The sequence below is a fragment of the Vulpes vulpes genome, chromosome 1 (assembly GCF_048418805.1).
Source record: "Vulpes vulpes isolate BD-2025 chromosome 1, VulVul3, whole genome shotgun sequence".
NCBI classification, from domain to species: domain Eukaryota; kingdom Metazoa; phylum Chordata; class Mammalia; order Carnivora; family Canidae; genus Vulpes; species Vulpes vulpes.
Window position 1 is genome coordinate 105371282 of NC_132780.1, and position 18988 is coordinate 105390269.

The 18988-nt window shown below is 40.0% G+C and overlaps 1 protein-coding gene across 12 annotated transcripts in view; it reads right to left on the reverse strand.

The window, feature by feature from the left end:
- The window catches only part of SENP7 (SUMO specific peptidase 7), a 147875-nt gene extending 137544 nt beyond the window's left edge, over positions 1-10331 (reverse strand). For 3 of the 12 annotated variants that reach the window (XM_025989968.2, XM_025989967.2, XM_025989965.2), the window contains exon 1: positions 9489-10026. In XM_025989968.2, coding sequence (XP_025845753.2) covers positions 9489-9528 — 40 coding nt within the window. In that variant the 5' untranslated portion in view covers positions 9529-10026. Of the gene's footprint in view, positions 1-8615; positions 9135-9488 lie in introns of those variants that run through there. The other 9 variants (XM_025989969.2, XM_072721699.1, XM_072721694.1 and 6 more) reach the window with 9 other exon arrangements.
- Positions 10332-18988: the final 8657 nt, after the last annotated feature.

The following is an 18988-nucleotide window of genomic DNA, read 5'->3' on the forward strand; positions in this document are numbered from 1 at the left end:
ATTGATCTCTGTGTCTGTTTTTGTGCCAGTACCACACTGTCTAGATGACCACAGCTTTGTAGTACAACCTGAAATCTGGCATTGTGATGCCCCCAGCTCTGGTTTTCCTTTTTAATATTCCCCTGGCTATTCGGGGTCTTTTCTGATTCCACACAAATCTTAAGATGATTTGTTCCAACTCTCTGAAGAAAGTCCATGGTATTTTGAGAGGGACTGCATTAAATGTTTACATTGCCCTGGGTAGCATTGACATTTTCACAATGTTAATTCTACCAATCCAGGAGCATGGAATATTTTTCCATCTCTTTGTGTCTTCCTCAGTTCTTTCAGAAGTGTTCTGTAGTTTTTAAAGTATAGATCCTTTACCTCTTTGGTTAGGTTTATTCCTAGGTATCTTATGATTTTGGGTGCAATTGTAAATGGGATCGACTCCTTAATTTCTCTTTCTTCAGTCTCATTGTTAGTGTATAGAAATGCCACTGACTTCTGGGCATTGATTTTGTATCCTGCCACACTGCCGAATTGCTGTATGAGTTCTAGCAATCTTCGGGTGGAGTCTTGGGTCTTCTATGTACAGTATCATGTCATCTGCAAAGAGGGAGAGTTTGACTTCTTCTTTGTCAATCTGAATGCCTTTAATTTCTTTTTGTTGCCTGATTGCTGAGGCTAGGATTTCTAGAGCTATGTTGAATAGCAGTGGTGAGAGTGGACATCCCTATCGTGTTCCTGATCTTAGGGGAAAGGCTCCCAGTGTTTCCTCATTGAGAATGATATTTGCTGTGGGCTTTTCGCAGATAGCTTTAAGATGCTGAGGAATGTTCCTTCTATCCCTACTCTCGGAAGAGTTCTGATCAGGAATGGATGCTATATTTTGTCAAATGCTTTCTCTGCATCTATTGAGAGGATCATATGGTTCTTGTATTTTCTCTTGTTGATATAAGCTATCACATTGATTGCTTTACAAGTGTTGAACCAGCTTAATCAAGATAAAAAGCTTCTGCACAGCAAAAGAAACAGTCAATAAAACTAAAAAGACAACCTACAGAATGGGAGAAGATATTTACAAATGACCTATCAGATAAAGGGCTAGTATCCAAGATCTATAAAGAACTTATTAAACCGGGATCCCTGGGTGGCGCAGCGGTTTGGCGCCTGCCTTTGGCCCAGGGCGCGATCCTGGAGACCCGGGATCGAATCCCACGTTGGGCTCCCGATGCATGGAGCCTGCTTCTCCCTCTGCCTGTGTCTCTGCCTCTCTCTCTGTGTGACTATCATAAATCAATAAAAAAAAAAAATTAAAAAAAAAAGAACTTATTAAACCCAACAGCAAAGAAACAAACAATCCAATCATGAAATGGGCAAAAGACATGAACAGAAATCTCACAGAGGAAGACATAGACATGGCCAACAAGCACATGAGAAAATGCTCTGCATCACTTGCATCAGGAAAATATAAATCAAAACCACAATGAGATCCCACCTCACGCCAGTGAGAATGGGGAAAATTAACAAGACAGGAAACAACAAATGTTGGAGAGGATGTGGAGAAAGGGGAACCCTCTTGCACTGGTGGTGGGAATGTGAACTGGTGCAGCCACTCTGGAAAACTATGTGGTTACTCAAAGAGTTAAAAATAGAACTGCTCTACGACCCAGCAATTGCACTGCTGGGGATTTACCCCAAAGATACAGATGCAGTGAAATGCCAGGACACCTGCACCCCGATGTTTATAGCAGCAATGTCCACAATAGCCAAACTGTGGAAGGAGCCTCGGTGTCCACCGAAAGATGAATGGATAAAGATGTGGTCCATATATACAATGAATATTACTCAGCCATGAGAAACGACAAATACCCACCATTTGTTTCAACGTGGATGGAACTGGAGGGTATTATGCTGAGTGAAATAAGTCAATCAGAGAAGGACAAACATTATATGGTCTCATTTATTTGGGGAATATAAAAAATAGTGAAAGGGAATAAAGGGGAAAGGAGAGAAAATGAGTGGGAAATATCAGTGAGGGTGACAGACCATGAAAGACACCTAACTCTGGGAAACAAACAAGGGGTAGTGGAAAGGGAGGTGGGTGGGGGGTTGGGGTGACTGGGTGATGGGCACTGAGCGGGCAGTTGACGGGATCAACACTGGGTGTTATGCTATATGTTGGCAAACTGAACTCAAATAATAAATAAATAAATAAATGATAAAAAAAATTCTTTAATGTTTTTTTAAGGTTAATTATTTTAAAGCTAGACAACCTAAGTATCTATCCTGGCTTACTTGTAACTTCTTAAAAGGAGAATATCAGCTTTTGAATTAAGATTAAAATGAGACAGCCCGGGCAACCCGGGTGGCTCAGTGGTTTAGCGCCACCTTCAGCCCAGGACCTGATCCTGGAGACCCTGGATCGAGTCCCACATCAGGCTTCCTGCATGGAGCCTGCTTCTCCCTCTGCCTGTGTCTCTGCCGCGCTCTCTCTCATCCTCTCTCTCTCTCTCTGTGTCTCTCTCATTAATGAATAAATAAAATCTTTAAAAAAAAGAGAGAGAGAGATAGCCTATATTAAAGTATTTAGCATTATGTCTGGCAAATGGTTAGTGCAAAATAAATGGTAATTATTATTCTTTTAATAGTTTATAGTGAAGTATTACTCTTTAAAAGACCTCAGTATATTAGTAGTAATACAAAAGGAAAATTCAATTATTCTCATTCTAAATACATGAGTCAAACAATTAAAAAACATGGCTTTTTCCCAAATAGCTTGTAAATCACTCATTCACTTATTTACTCCATAAACACTTATTTAAGACAATGATGACTAGCACTGCTAGCCAGCCACTAGGCTAAGTACAGAAATTATTTTTATTTAGTCTTTATAAAAGCCTTATGAGATCAGTAGCAGTATTATCACCATTTTACACACGAGGAATTTACATTTGAAGAATCCAAATAACTTTCCCAAAGTCACCATGTTGGTTCATCACTAGTCTGATTCCAGAGGTGGTTTTCTTAACCAGTAGCATGTTGGCTACAGGGATATGATTAATAAGAGAGTCCTATGTATCAAGGTAAATAGTATAACAGCAGAGGTTAAACAATTTAGGAAGCTAGAATGTATGATAGAATCTGATATAAACATCATGTAAGAAGTGCTAAAAACCCATGGAAGTTCAGAAATAGATAGGATTGGGACGCCTGGGTGGGACGCCTGGGGTTTGCGGGGTCTGCCTTTGGCTCAGGGCAAGATCCTGAAGCTCCAGGATCGAGGCCCACATTGGGCTCCCTGCATGGAGCCTGCTTCTTCAAACTCTGCCTATGTCTCTGCCTCTCTATGTCTCTCATGAATAAATAAATTTTTTAAAAAAGAAAGAAATAGATATGCTTTAAGTTTTGAGTTAATTAGGATAGTTCTTGGAAAGGCACAATTGAACTGAGCATTGAAGTTTCAGATTTTAGATAGGCAGAAATGGATTAAAGGATAGTACAGTGCCAGATGCACACAAGAGGTGAATTATCATTATAAGTGTATACACAGAAGGATAAAGCAGCCCGTATTAGCCAGCCTTCAAAATTATTAAAGACTCCTACTAGAGTTATCCACCTGGAAAGCAGTGTTGAGGCAGCTACATTATAACAAAATTCCAATTTGGATCTTTGAAGTTACTCAGTCCTATCCATAACCCATTCCCTGTGTTACCATGACTTTCTAATCTACTTTCCAATACTCTGTCTTCTGTCTCCCATCATCAGACCCGAGAATCACATTCACCACCCTAGATGCCAATCCCCACAGCCTATTATCTTGCTAGTCTCTCATGTATTATGTAATTCAACTGTACCCCATTCACCCACATTCTTCTTTATTTCTTCTCTCGCCCACTAAATTCCAGAGTGAATACAACGTTCTTAAATTCTGAATCTTTTCCTGGAACTTTTCCTCCACCCTTGTTTAGCTGATTCTTAGTTTTTTATTTACTATACTATTTTTCTAAGGTTCTCTCAAGATTTTTCTCTCACAAAATCAGGAGTAGGTATTAACAATCTCTTCCTAGCACCACCACTCCCAATTAATATTTTTTCTTTATTGCAAAATTCTTCCTTTAAAATTCCCTAAGTTGGAAATATTACTTCACCCATATTTGTGATTGCAATGTATTGACCCAATACCCTCTCCAACATTCCTAGAATTCTGATACTTTATTCATATTTTTCTTCTCTACCTCTAAAATTTACCATCATCCTGAAGCCCTAAAGCTTCCATAAATCAATTCACTCAAAACAATGGACTCACCTTAATTTACTCCAACAAACTTCTACACATCCCCATTTCGGTAACATTCATTTGTGAATGGATTTAAGGAATACCGCTGTACTGCCCAAGTTCTCAAAAGTGAACTTCTCATTTTACAACCCCCAGTTATTTGACCCTTTCATTTCCTCACTCACATTAAACCCATTTTTCCCCTTTATATTGTCCTACCCTTTAACCCTAAGTAAAACTATTTTTTTTCCAAATTTTTGATGTTAGACTGTTAGCACTGCTAAAGAAAGTAATATAATAGTAACTGCAACTACTATTACTACAACAAAACTCATACTTGTTTTAATGACTTTCAAATTTATTTAACAACTCCTTTATTCATGCCTAATTGACCACCTCATTCATTTTGAGCTACTAATACCACTTTAAAGTCCTTTTTCAAAAGATGATCTTTCCTTATTTCACTTAAGAAGCCATGAATGCAATATCCTTAACTTCTCAAAATGTATCTATATCTTTATCCGTCTTCCCTCCTTTCTGCATATCTCAATAAACTATCTTTTGATTCCAATCTCCCATTTCTCCTGAAACCTCACCCCATCAATCATCTCCTACTTAATATCCTCCACTCACCTCTTTCCCACTCCCTACCAACCTGATTTAAGTCTCTTAGAGTCTTAAGAAGAAAAAAAAATCCTTTCTACCTAATTTCCTACTCCATCCTGTTTCAGAAATCTTTTTACATTTCATTTTCCCTGTTTCATTCAGCCTCTTGAAATCTGGCTTTTGTCCCTACAAAAACCAGTGGTACAGTGACCTCCTAATTGCCAAATTCAGCACCCTCACACTATTTTAACTCTCTAATCTACATTGTTTTTCACTCTCCTCCCTTGCTTCCAAACCTATGTTTCCTAATTTGCCTATCTGCTTACTGATGCCTCTTCCTCCCTACTTTGAAATTAAACATATGTGAGTAAACACTTTTCTCACTCCGTATCTTCCGTGGGTAATTCCATTCATTCTAATGGCTTCAGCTAACATCTATGCAAATAATGTCATTTTATCATGATTAATTGCAGATTCTGATTTTGAACTTCAGTCATGGTTCATTACAGTTGCAATGTAAAATATGAAAATATCACCTGAGCCTACTGAAAAAAAATTGTATCATCACGGGACACTAGACCCTCAAGATGAAACTGGGCCAGGGAAGTTTCAAATTCAAACAGGTTTGAATAAAATTGCATGCTCAGCTACTCTCCTGAAGAGGTACAATGTACAATAGCAAAAGGCTCTAAAACTCCTGCCTTAAATAAAATTTTCTTATAACTACTGTTCTCATATTTATTTTCCCATGGAAACTTATCTTTTCCAAGTAAGACTCATTAATGTCCTGGGACAGTAAAATTAGTTAAAATTACATTATTTTGTAATCAGAAAGACCAGATTTGAATCTCGGCTATTTCTTACTTATGCTAACAGTTGCTTACCCTCCCTAAATCTCAGTTTCCTCATCTGTAAATCAGAGATAATAACCACATCATGGGGCTTTTGAAAAAAACTAAAGCTTGTAAAATTCTTAGTACACTGTTTAGTACTGAAAATACTCAAAAAAACATGTATCCTTAATTTCAATGAAAGTGAACACAGATTTCCTAGGATATTGCCTGAAGCAATCAGTTGAAAAGCTGAAATTCACTTGAACTGGGCAGCCCGGGTGGCTCAGCAGTTTAGCGCCACCCTTCAGCCCAGGCGTGATCCTGGAAACCTGGGATCAAGTCCCTCGTCAGGCTTCCTGCATGGAGCCTGTTTCTCCCTCTGCCCGTGTCTCTACCTCTCTCTCTGTGTCTCTCATGAATAAATAAATAAATAAAATCTTCAAAAAAAAAATTCACTTGAACTATCCTGTTTAATTCAAAGGTTCATTTGAAAGCGGTTATCTATGACTCTGTTATACTTCTGGTGTTGTTATCTCTAGTGTCAGATATTTTTTTAATATGTGTCTCATTTACTTTACTGCTTTTGATATGCTGTGAACTTGGAAGTAAGGTATTCATACTCATTGGGGTTACAAATAATTTTAAAATGTAGATTCAACATACTCTGAAAAAAAGCTTGAGAAGTTTCACATGAGTGAACTTTAGCATGCAGATTTTGTAATCTCTCTTCTCACAGCTCAGAAGTGTTTTGTGCTTAATTCCTGATTCATTGCCACATTCCAGAAAAGTAAGGTAATTAGCTTTTGTGATTATTTTACCTATTAAATTTTTCTCTTAATTTTAAAATATTTACCAACATTTAAATATTTATTTAAAAACAATAAATTCCTTGCATGCTAACATGGCTAAAGTATTTTATGGGGAAAAAAACTATTTTTTAAAAAATACTGAAAAGAATGGCATTATTTTACCTATTTGCAAATCTCTTTAATGTCCAGCTTAATAAGAGATACCTGTTTTCTCCCATTTGCTTCTGCATTTAATTTGTTATGATATAGTACATATGCAGGAGAATAAGAGGAAAAGTCAAACAACATCTTAGAATTATTACAAAAACAGTTTGGCCTCAGAGACTCAAAAGAATCTCAGGGAACCCAGAGGGCCCTAGACCACAACCCTAACAACCAAGGCCTAAAGCAGATACAGCCAGGCTGGATGCCATCTCACTCTTAAACAGTTATCAGTTACATGAATCCATAAATTCTTGGTTTGTGTTTAGCTTAACCCAGTCAGAATTGGGTTTCTGCTACCTATAACTAAGAGTTCTAAGCAATACACTTTATAAGCCTTCACAGTTCTTCCTTATTTAGAAGACCATTTAGGGAAACCTAGTGCCGCCTCACAGAGGAAACTTCAAAACTTCATGTTTTTTCTTTCTACTGCTATCCACCTTCCAACTTAGAATTCTTCCTGTTTTATTAATCAAATTCCTCTCTTTGGGAATTATGAAATCCTGATGACCATAAATGTCAGTTCCAATCAGGAGTTCAAGTTAGCAACCACTCCTAATGAAAGGGCAAATACATGCATATAAATCTCACACAGGGGGATCCCTGGGTGGCGCAGCGGTTTGGCGCCTGCCTTTGGCCCAGGGCGCGATCCTGGAGACCTGGGATCAAATCCCAAATCGGGCTCCCGGTGCATGGAGCCTGCTTCTCCCTCTGCCTGTGTCTCTGCCTCTCTCTATCATAAAAAAAATAAAAAATAATAAAAAAATTAAATCTCACACAGAACCCAGGATTCCTTCAAACCAACTGATCGGTAGTTTTATTTGATAATTTATGTGAAAACTAAATATACAGTATAATTATTCTTAAAAATTAATATTTATCTCTTAAAACCAGATGAATATGGGAGAACAGCTAGGTAATATTTAGATTTGAGAATGGGTTTTATACAATTATTTTTGAGAAAGGACCGCTCCAAAAGAAAAGTCATCAGGGGAAAAAAATCTTCTCCAGGGAGATAATTAACATAAACATCCATGGTTTTAAAGAAACAACAGCTTTGTTTTCAAATTTTACTTCCCACAACCACTTGCATCAAGTTAACTGTAATAAGTAAATAACTCTAAATGTAATAAGGGAAAGGAGATGGGATTTGTTGAAGGACCAGGTTAATATCTTACATGCTCCCCACCTCAAAAAAAAATGTTTTAAGCCAAGATGAAATGCACTTATTGAAAAAAGGCTGTGCCTCTTAAACTGAGGAACAATAATCCGTAAAGCACATAAAAGACACCAGATAAACAATGTGCATTTTCCCAACATGTAAATTTTACATTAAGGTCCTAGAGGAGAAAAAAAGTCTATTAAAACAAACATTGATCTATTGGAGGCCTATACTTATATGTATGTAAAACATTGACTTTCAAAAGCAAAGAATATCCCTAGAATACACACACACACACACACACACAAGTGATAACAATAATTGCTTATGAAAAGGGTTTCTGGGGACACCTGGGTGGCTCAGCGGTTGAGCATCTGCCTTCGGCCCAGGGCGTGATCCTGGAGAAAAGGAATCCCACATCCGGCTCCCTGCATGGAGCCTGCTTCTTCCTCTGCCTATGTCTCCGCTTCTGTGACTCTCATGAATAAATACTAAATAAATAAAATCTTTAGAAAGGGGGGTGGTACTCAAGTTTTTAACTTCTTCAAGCAATAGCACACAAATCCTGTTCACTTCTCCTTTGCAAATAAGGCAGAAAAAACGTTTGAGATGCACTGCCTCGAGACTCCTAATGAATTTGGAATGAAGGCTGTCTCTGCAAACGATACCGTAAGAAAGGAGAAAATGAAACGAAATCACTTATTCATCTGGGTGTTAGTTTGCGCCCTAGCCCGTGAGCTTACTAGAGTCCTCCCCCTCTCCTCCTCTGGTTCGTCCACAGGACTTCCCACGAGGAACTGAGGTACTGTTAGTGGATAAAGTCTTGGACAAAAACTTGTTCCTGGGAGGAGCTCCACCTCGTCTCCTAACTCCACATTTTGTCTCCAAGATGTAGTACCTCAAACTCAGCACAGTCACTTACGCCGTCAAGCAATTTCAAAAATAAAAGTACGCTGGGAATAAAAGTACAATGGAGGCACGGCTTCAAATCCTTTGTCAGACGTTTTAAATCACTTGTGGAAGCAGCAGCAAGAGGCTCGGAAAAGAAGGTCACGAAGAGGGCCTGTGGAGAAGAACGAAGCCCGGGGTGCAGCGACGATCCGAGCGAGGGGCCGGTACCGACCAGCAAGCCCCGCCTCTCCCCCTCGGCGGCCGCTTCTCCCTGCCCCGAGATAAGGCAGCCCGAAACCCGCAACGCCGAGAATCGCAGGAAAGGGGAGCAGGTGGGGCGAGCGCCGGACGGGCGCCGGGCTGGCCGCGCCGCGGGAGGAAGGCGTGGCAGGAGGGCGCGGGCGGCCGCCGCCGGGGCGGTCCCGGGCCGCCGCGCCGCCGCTGGGCGCTCGCCGGAGCAGGGAGAGCGGACGCGGGCTCGCGAGGGAGCGGGCCCAGGCTGCGATGACAGCTCGGCAGCGGCGTCCGACCCGAGGCGGGGGGGCGGGGGCGAGCCGGGGCCTTCCATTGTGCGCGCCCCCGCCGCCGGCGCGAGCCCCCGCCGAGCCCCCGCCCGAGCCCCCGCCCGAGCCCTCGCAGCCCTGGGCCGCGGACCCGCCGCCGGCGCCTCCCATCTGCCCAAAGGTACAGGAGAATACGCTCAGCCTCCCCTGACCCCTTCTCACCGGATGAAGATCGCCGCCGCCCGGCCTTCCCCTTGTCCATCTTCTCCTCCGCCTGCCGGAGTCGCAGTTGCAGCCGCTGTCACCTCAAGACCCCTCGGCTGGGGGAGGGAGGGGGAGGGGAGGGGAGGGGGGAAGCCAGGAAGGTGCGAACGGCGCTTGCGCAAGAGCCGTCGCCGAGCTCAGACCGGAAATCAGCTGCCCCTCCCGCCCCACCCGGAAGTCGCTTCCCGGGACGAGCTTTGCCTGCGGGTTGTCGCCTCCAGCGGCTCTTCCGGCGGCGCCTTCCTTACGGCCCGTGCACCTGTGGGAAAGGGAGGTCGCACGGATCGCTTGAGCCCCGCGTCGTCGGAGGCCCCCTGGACTTCGAGGACTGGGCAGCCGGAAAACTGAAACTAGGAAATTCCTGTAGTTCAGGAGCTCGCTCGAGGTGGCCCAGAGCAAAGAGAAGAAAGTGTCACTCGCGACATAAAAGGATGAAATAAAGATCCTCCTTTTGCGGTATCACCTCTTGCACGCTCTCTCCTGCATACTAGTCCTCAAACTCCAACCAAAGGACGGAAGCGCATCAGTTAGCGCGGCTGCTGGATGAGCATTTGGAGGGGGAATCCTCTCGGCCCGCTGGGGAAAGACCCAGTAGCGGAGGGCCTCTATTTAAAAATTCAAATTCGTAAAAAAATAAAATAAAATTCAAACTCGTCATTTTTAGGCTGGGGGGGGGGGAACACCACTAGACCTCGGTTTTTTTTTTAACATAAAATGCAAAAAAAAAAACAAAAACAAAATGCGGGGGTAATAGGACGTTGACGGCTGTGGCTGTGAGCTGGAATCCGTTCGACTTCTATTACAGTACTTGGAACCGGCCCGGTTCTCGAGACACCCAGTCTGGTGTTTTTTAGAATGGTTTTTTTTTTTGGGGGGGGGGTGTTTTGTTTTGTTGAGGTCTTTGAAAGAGGCAGTATAGAAAATTGTCCTATTTCCTTGGCCACGATGTCTATAGTCGAGTAATTTTTTAAGATGTGTGATCTTGGGCACCCTGGGCGGCTCAGCGGTTGAGCATCTGCTTTCGGCCCAGGGCGTAGTCCTGGGGTCCCGGGATCGATTCCCGCGTCGGGCTGCCTGCATGGGGCCTGCTTCTCCCTCTGCCTCTCTCTCTCTGTCTCTCATGAATAAATAAAGTCTAAAAAAAATAAAAGTAAAACAAAACCCAACTCTGGGAAATGAACGAGGGGTAGTGGAAGGGGAGGTGGGCGGGGGGTGGGGGTGACTGGGTGACAGGCACGGGGGGGGGGAGGCACTTGGCATGAGCACTGGGTGTTATGCTCTATGTTGGCAAATGAACTCCGATAAAAAATCATAAATTGAAAAATAAATAAAAGTTTTTTTAAAAAAAATAAATAAATAAAAATAAATGTGTGACCTGTAATCGCAGGAAGTCCAACAAAATTCCTCAGGGCGGTTTAGCCCAGGCCTAGGGACCCCGGAGGCTCGGAGCCCAGGGCCCGCCCGCCCGCGCCCCGCCCGCGCCCGCCCGCGCCCCGCCCGGGAACGTGCCCGACCCGCCGCCAGAGCGCGGTCTCGAGCTCCTCCAGGCGGTCGGTGCGGAGGCGGAGGTGCGCCTCCCCCAGGTGTGAAAGCCCATTTGGGCTGGGGGAGTGTTTTACAGGGAGGGAGGGCCGGCATGGTTGAAGAGCAGGACTATTTCAGGGCTTGATGAGATTGAACTCTACTACTACAAGCGTTTCATGTAGAAACCCTAACTTATTTGTTTGACAAATCCAAACACTGCTTACAGAAAAATATCTGAATTTTAAGTTTCCTTACAAACCAACTTTTTTTTTTAAGTTTGTTGTTGTTGTTGTTGTTTTTGCTTTTACGTAATCTCTATACCCAACATGGGGCTGGCATTTACAACCTGGAGATCAAGAGTCACATGGTCCACTGACTGAGCCAGTCAGACGCCCCATAAATCAATTTTTTTAATTGAGTGGTTTAACTCCGGAATCAAACCAGCTCAATTCATTTGCAAATATTGTAGGAAAAAAATTAACTGCAAAAGATGGAAATAGAGCTGAGACATGGGAACATTATAAAGGAAAGTGTAAGTAGGCCTTACCCATTTCCACCCAAATTAGCAGGTTCCATAAAAGTAAGTGGTTTTAAAGTTTAGCGATAAGTTAACATTTAAGAAATGAAATTCTAAGACGTTGATCAAATTATTCAGCTTGCAAATATATTGTTGAAATTTGTTGAACCAAATATATCATTTCTGTTAATGAAGATTTAGAAAGCCAGTTTTGTTTCTTTGAATTGGAACTTGTTTTGAAAAACGTGAAGATAGATGAACTTGAAGCTCAAGAATTTTCAAATTTGCTTTTTAACCAGTAGTTTTATTGTTATAGTATTCATCTCTGGCTCATAGTTAACTGCATTGCAAACAACTAAAGGACTGAAAAAGTTCAGTTTCTACATTTGAGAGAATCATTTAACAACCTCACTTTTTCTTTTATGAAAGACTGGTTAACTGATCTTTTATAGTGTTTTATGATGCTCAGGTGAAAGTTTCCTTATAAAAATAAGAAAGACACCCCCTTCCCCCCAAAAAGGTGAATGATTGTGTTAGTATGGGAGTAATATCATTTCTCTTTTGTACATTGAGCTCTTGCTGTATAGAGCCTTTCAAATTAAAATCACTTGAGATTAGAAATTCACTAACCCGGTATTTTATAAGAGGATGGACAGGTTTTAGCTCAATGCATGTGGTTCTTTATTAAATGTTAAAAATGCATATAAAGTGATTAAGTTAGGTATTCATTGTATTTTTGTTCTAAGCAATGGGTATCGTTTTAATAGTTTCAAGACAAAGTGGCAGTGTGAAATTGATCAACTATTTTACCCTTTGATTAACTATTCCTTTGAAGAGAACTTAAAATTTGCAAAAGGCCCTTTCTTATCACAAGTGAATTAACTTTAAGCACAAAATGAATGTAAAGAGGGCTTTTTTTTTTTAGTTTTTGTTGTTGTTGTTGTTGTTGTTCTTATTTGAAAGAGAATGAGCAGGGGAAAGGGGAAGAGGGAGAGGGAGAAGCAGATTCCTCACTGAATAGGGAGCCCAACACGGGGGTCACTCCCAAGACCCTGGGATCATGAACTGGGCAGAAGGCAGATGCTTCACTGTCTGAACCACCCAGTCACCCCTGTAAAGAGGATTAGATGGGCAGTGTGAACATTTTGACTTCCTGTTTTAAAAACTAAAATAAGAAATCTAGGGGATCCCTGGGTGGCTCAGTGGTTTTGCGCCTGCTTTCAGCCCAGGGTGTGATCCTGGAGGCCTGGGATCGAGTCCCGCATCCGGCTACCTGCATGGAGCCTGCTTCTGTCTCTGCCTGTGTCTCTGCCTCTCTCTCTCTCTCCCTCTCTCTCTCTCTCTCTCTCTGTCTTTCATGAATAAATAAATAAAATCTTTTTTAAAAAAAGAAAAAGAAAACAAAAGCAACCAAGAAATCTGGAACTTCTTTCCAGGGGCTTCAGGAAAGCCTAGATTTTACAAACATATATGGAGCACTGTGTTATGTAGCTGTTCACTTGATTTTCATTAGTAATTGATTCTTATCTTTAAAATCCTGAGAATTCTTACGTGAGGGAAGTTTTCTTCCATATATAAATGAAATAACCTGTGAATCATGAAAAGAGACGTATAGGTTGTTTAGTTTTAAAGATACTTCGTTTTTAAGATAACCAGCAATTGTAATTGCCCTGCAGTGGGATAGCCTATTTTCCAGTAGTCATGAAAACCTTCAGTAATTCTAGGTATTTGAGCAGCAGATGGATAATCTTTTGTACAAAAAGCTATAGGAGGAATCTGCACAAACCTTTAACCGAAGATCCCTAAATTGTCGTTTGGCCCTGGGGCTGAGCCAAGTGATCCTGTATATATACCGCTAATTTCTATGAAGTGTTCTATCTTAAAATGTTGTCTTTATTTAGTATTTCTTTGCCTTAATTCATTTGGTTAGTTTCAAGAGAAAAATTTCGTTTTATGTTACTGTTTAGTAAAACTGAGGCTTTAGGTAGTCTCAATCTTCTTTAGCCTTCAACTTTTGGTACCCACTTACCTCTAAATAATCCAAATAAAGAAACATAGGATCCAGGATGAGACAAAATCAGTAAATCCAAAAATCTAGTTTCCAAAATTACTTGGGAGCATCTTTTTTAAAACTACCTCCAGGTCCTACCTCAGACCTTTTGAATCAGAATCTCCTAGAAGTGGAGCCTAATAATCTGTATGTTTGAAATTTTTCCAAGAAAGACATATCAAATATTTTTAAGTATGAATCGGAACTACTAAGCTATAATTTCTAGGGCTGTACACTTAAGAGATGAAACCATAAAGGATGCAAAGCAGTGATTTCTATAAAAGTCCAGAGTGGTTGCTTTTGGAGATAGGGATAAGTGTGTGAAGGCCCTTTAAGAGTGGTTACAGGATGTTTCTCTTTATAATTATTCAGTAAACTTTTTTTTTTTTTAACTTTCCTGGAAAATTCTGTTGCATACTCAAATTTGGGTAACTCAAGATTTGGTGACATCTGATTTTTTTTTTTTTTTTTTTTTTTACTTTCTATTTCTAAAATCCTGTTTTCTATAGGTCTTTGCCTCAGATAGATTAAATTAAGCTATTTTAGTCTTTCCTGGGAGATAGGCAAGGAGAAGGAATACCAGAAGGAAGGGATTTAGTTTGGTTTTTTTTTGAACCTTCTATATAATGTCATTTCATTAGCTTTATCATTTTCTACTATTTTCTATAATTTACTAAATGGCGTTGTATACAGGCATAATTTTAGTAAAAAGCTTCATAATTGCATTCTGTGTTGAGAAAATAATGCTGCTTTTGTACCAAAATAGCCATTATTTTCTTAAAATATGTTTTGAAAGATTCTTTGTTTTGTTTTTCTAAACAAATAAATAAAATGATGTTCACGGTTAAAAAAAGGATTTAGATACTTTTAAATGCTTTAAAGCAGCCTTCATTCTATGCTTCCTAATGGTATAGGCTACACAAAGGGAACTCTTAAGTATATCAAGGACTAATTATAGTAATAAGGTATTACTGTGTAATCGGGGTTAGACCCTAACTTCTCAAATTTAGAATTATATTTTCTTTTTTCTTTTTGCTGAAACAGGAATGAAGTAAAATTATATTTTCATAAAAGCTTACTATTCACCTTTAAAGAATGTAAAATATTGTTCAGTATAGCCACATTATGATCCTAAATAGGAAAGGAGTTCCTTAAAAATCAAGCTAATTAAAATTATTTACATCTGTGAGTCTATTGCCCCTGCTACTATCTTGTCAAGTTCATAGGAAGAATGGTTTGCTAAGGGCTGGGGCAAAGGGGAAATGAGGAGTTATCCCTTAATGGTTACAAAGTTAGAGTTTGGCGACATGAAAAATGTTCTGTGGATGGATCGCAGTAATGGTTGCACAACAATGTGATGTACTTAATGCCACTGAACAGTACAACTAAAAATGGTTAAAATGGTAAATTTGGGCAGCCCGGGTGGCTCAGTGGTTTAGTGCTGCTTTCAGCTCAGGGCCTGATCCTGGAGACCCGGGATCAAGTCCCATGTCAGGGTTCCTGCATGGAGCCTGCTCCTCCCTCTGCCTGTGTCGCTGCCTCTCTGTGTGTGTGTGTGTGTGTGTGTCTGACATGAATAAATAAATAAAATCTTTATAAATAAATAAAATGGTAAATTTTAGTATATTATACCACAATTTTTAAATAAATAATTAAAAACAATAGCCATCCTGAGAACAAAAAATAAAAGCTGTGTCAACCTCCTAATCCAAGTTTCTAGAAAGACCTAATTTAAAATTCTCATTAATGATCACATACTGTTCTCTATTATTCCACTCCATGTAAAATGTCTATGCTATGTTATTATATAAGACACTAAGTGTCTAACAAATGCCTTCACTAAATTTTTGGTGGATTAATGAAATACAGTTAAATATTATGCATTTATAAGATCACTGGTAAAAATGAATGTTCTCTCAGGCTCCTAGAACTGCCTGAGTTACGTTGGGCATGTCATTTTACCTTTGAAAGCCTCACTTCTCTATAAAATAAACATAATGACCGAGAAAACTGTTTTGGTTTTTTTTAGATTTTTTTTTTAATTTATTAATTCATGAGAGACAGAGAGAGGCAGAGACACAGGCAGAGGGAGAAGCAGGCTCCTTGCAGGGAGCCTGACATGAGACTCGATCCTGGGATTCCAGGATCATGCCCTGGGCCAAAGGCAGACGCTCAACTGCTGAGCCACCCGGGCGTCCCGAAAACTGTGTTTTGCAGTTCTAACATTCTTATTCCTAAAACTAAGCCATCTTAATCCTATCCATTCTTTCAAAAACTAAAAAATTTAATTTCTCTCCTTTATTTTAATGGACCATCTTGATTTGTAAAAGAGAAAACATACATATATGCATAGGATATTCTCTAAAAATGATTATTAAATTGACTTTTACTGACTTTAAATCATACAAGAAACCTTTATAATTTTTTAAAAGCTTTGTATGTATCTTTCTCCTGCATATACAGCTAGAGGACTTTTGTTCATTACTTCCTAATGCCTTTAGCAAAAACCATAAAGTCCTAACAAAAATATTTAAATGCCTAGTATTCAGGCATTATTCCAAGAACTAAGGATAGAGGAGTAGTGAACAAAACAAAGTCCTTCTTCCTGCTCTCATGGAACTTACATTCTATTGCAGGAAGACAATCAGCAAGTATATGTCAGCTGGTAGGGTAGGTAAGTAAGTGCTTAAAACAGAGAGAGGCAGCAGAAAGAGAAATAAAAAACAAAAGAAAAAAGAGAGAGAGAGAGAGAGTAAAGAATCCTAGGGGAATGAAGAAGAATTGGAGAGGACTGCCCTTTCAAATAGAATGCTCTGATCTCTGATCAGAAAACAAGTGGGCAGAAACTTGAAGGAAATAAAGCCTTATAGATATCTAGGGGAAGACTGTTCCAAGGTGTAGACATAGCAAGGGAGAATGCCCTTAAACAGGAGCTTGCTTCACAGATTGGAGCAAAAAGGCCAGGTGTGGCTAGAGCAGAGTAAGCAAGAGCATGTTGGAAAATGACACCTGAGGGATCCCTGGGTGGCGCAGCGGTTTGGCGCCTGCCTTTGGCCCAGGGCGCGATCCTGGAGACCCGGGATCGAATCCCACGTCAGGCTCCCGGTGCATGGAGCCTGCTTCTGTCTCTGCCTCTCTCTCTCTCTCTCTCTCTCTCTCCCTGTGACTATCATAAATAAATTAAAAAAAAAAAAGAAAATGACACCTGAGAGAGCTAAGAACCAAATCATGCAGCTAGATGGTAAGCAAATAAGAAAATGGAAGGAAATGACATTGCAGAGCTAAGGGCCATGTGAGAGCTTGTAGGTGGTAATAAGGACCTAGGCTTTTATTCTGAGAGGAGAAACCATGGAGAATTTTGAACAGGAGTGTGAGATCCAATTTAGAGGCTTTTAAGAGATCTTCCTAGCTGCTATGTGGAAAGTCTTATCACATACTGCAGGGTGATAAGAGCTTATGCAAAGAGATTGCACAAGAGACTTGATAATGAACGTGAGAACTGGTGACTTGGACTGGGAGAAGTGATGAGTGATTTGATTACAGATATATCTCAAATAACAGAGCCTAAAGATTTGCTGAGTGAGTATTAAAAAGAAGGAAAATTTACAACATGAGTAACTGAAAGAATAAAGTTGCCATTTACTAAGGTAGTAAAGAGTAGAGAGAGTAGATGGAAGGAGGTCTCTTGGACATGTTAAGCTTGAGATGGCTCCTTGACATTTAAGTAAATATATTGAGTAGCCAAATATGAATTCAGGGAAGAGTTACAGGTTGGAATATATTAACCAAGCAAAATGTGCTAAAGTAAATTCTAAAGAATTGTCTCGCTTTCCGTTCTGCAAGATAATGTCTACTTTACTCCTGGTCACCCAATCTCCTCCTGTCACTTATAAAGCTGTGTGCCATTTTGTTTCTGCAGTTTGCAAATTCTCAATTGTCTCTCAAATAACTAAGTACACACTTCACAGAAGTGGAAAAGAATAATTAAATGCTGTACTATATGCTATTAAAAAATACTGATTTTGTCTATTTTACTCTCTGATTAAAAGAAAAGTTAATTCACTAGCTTCTTGAATTCACTAGAATTCTTCACAAGATTCTTTGTTCAGTTCATTGAGTTTTTTTTTTTTTATTATTTATTTATGATAGTCACAGAGAGAGAGAGAGAGAGAGAGGCAGAGACACAGGCGGAGGGAGAAGCAGGCTCCATGCACCGGGAGCCCGATGTGGGATTCGATCCCGGGTCTCCAGGATCGCGCCCTGGGCCAAAGGCAGGCGCCAAACCGCTGCGCCACCCAGGGATCCCCCATTGAGTTTTATATATACTGTATCTTTCTCTTTATTTCAGTACAAAAAGAGATTGCTTTCAATCCATGACCCTGATATCAAGAGTTGCATGCTCTTCTGACTGAGTCAGCCAAGTGCTCCTAAACAGAATATTTTAGATCTGAGAGACTACTGCTTTTCTGTGCAAACCTGGTCATCCATGCCACATTATAAAATAGACCTTCCTTTTTAGAGAGCACTTTGGCAATCAATGTCTGGCAAAGTGCAAGATGACGATATAACCTAGAAATTCCACTTTTAAGTATATTGCCTAGGGAAATTCTTGATATGTGCACAAAATACAGCTATAAAATGTCCATCATAGCTTTGTTTATAATAGTGGAAAATTAGAGTAACCTAAATGTTCTTCAACAGGAAAATAGTTGAACTATGGCATATTCAAAAAATGGAACACCCATAAACAGACAAAATGAATGACCTAGAAGTACACTCATTAATATGGATAAATGTCACAATGTTAAAGTGAATAAGGAAGGTAGAAAGATATATAGATATATGTGGTTTTTTTTAACTTCATATTTCTCAAAAAGGAATTTCATCCTGTCAATTTCACAGAACCTTCCATGTGTGAGATAGTGTATAATATGGTTTTTACCTACATTAGTTATTTTCTTACAACAGCCTTGTGAAATAAATGTTAACCCTATTTTGCATGTATTCATTCAAAAATATTAATTTGTGCTAAAGGGCACTCTAAGTATCAAAGATACAGTAGTTAAACTAAATTTCTGTTCTGCTACAGCTTTCATTCTAGTGAGGGAAGACATATAATTTTGAAACGTGCAAGCAAGGGGTGCCTGGGTGGCTCAGTGGGTTAAGTGTCCAACTTTTGATTTCAGTTCACCCTGAGGTCATGAGATTGGGCTCCATACTAGGCCAGGAGTCTGCTTAAGATTCTCTCTCTGTCCCTCTCCTTCTCCCCTGTTAAAAAATTAATTAAATGGTTAAAAAAATAAAAATATGCAAGCAATTATGTATTAAGTAGTGATATAGGCTAAAAGAAAAATAAAGTAGAGTAGC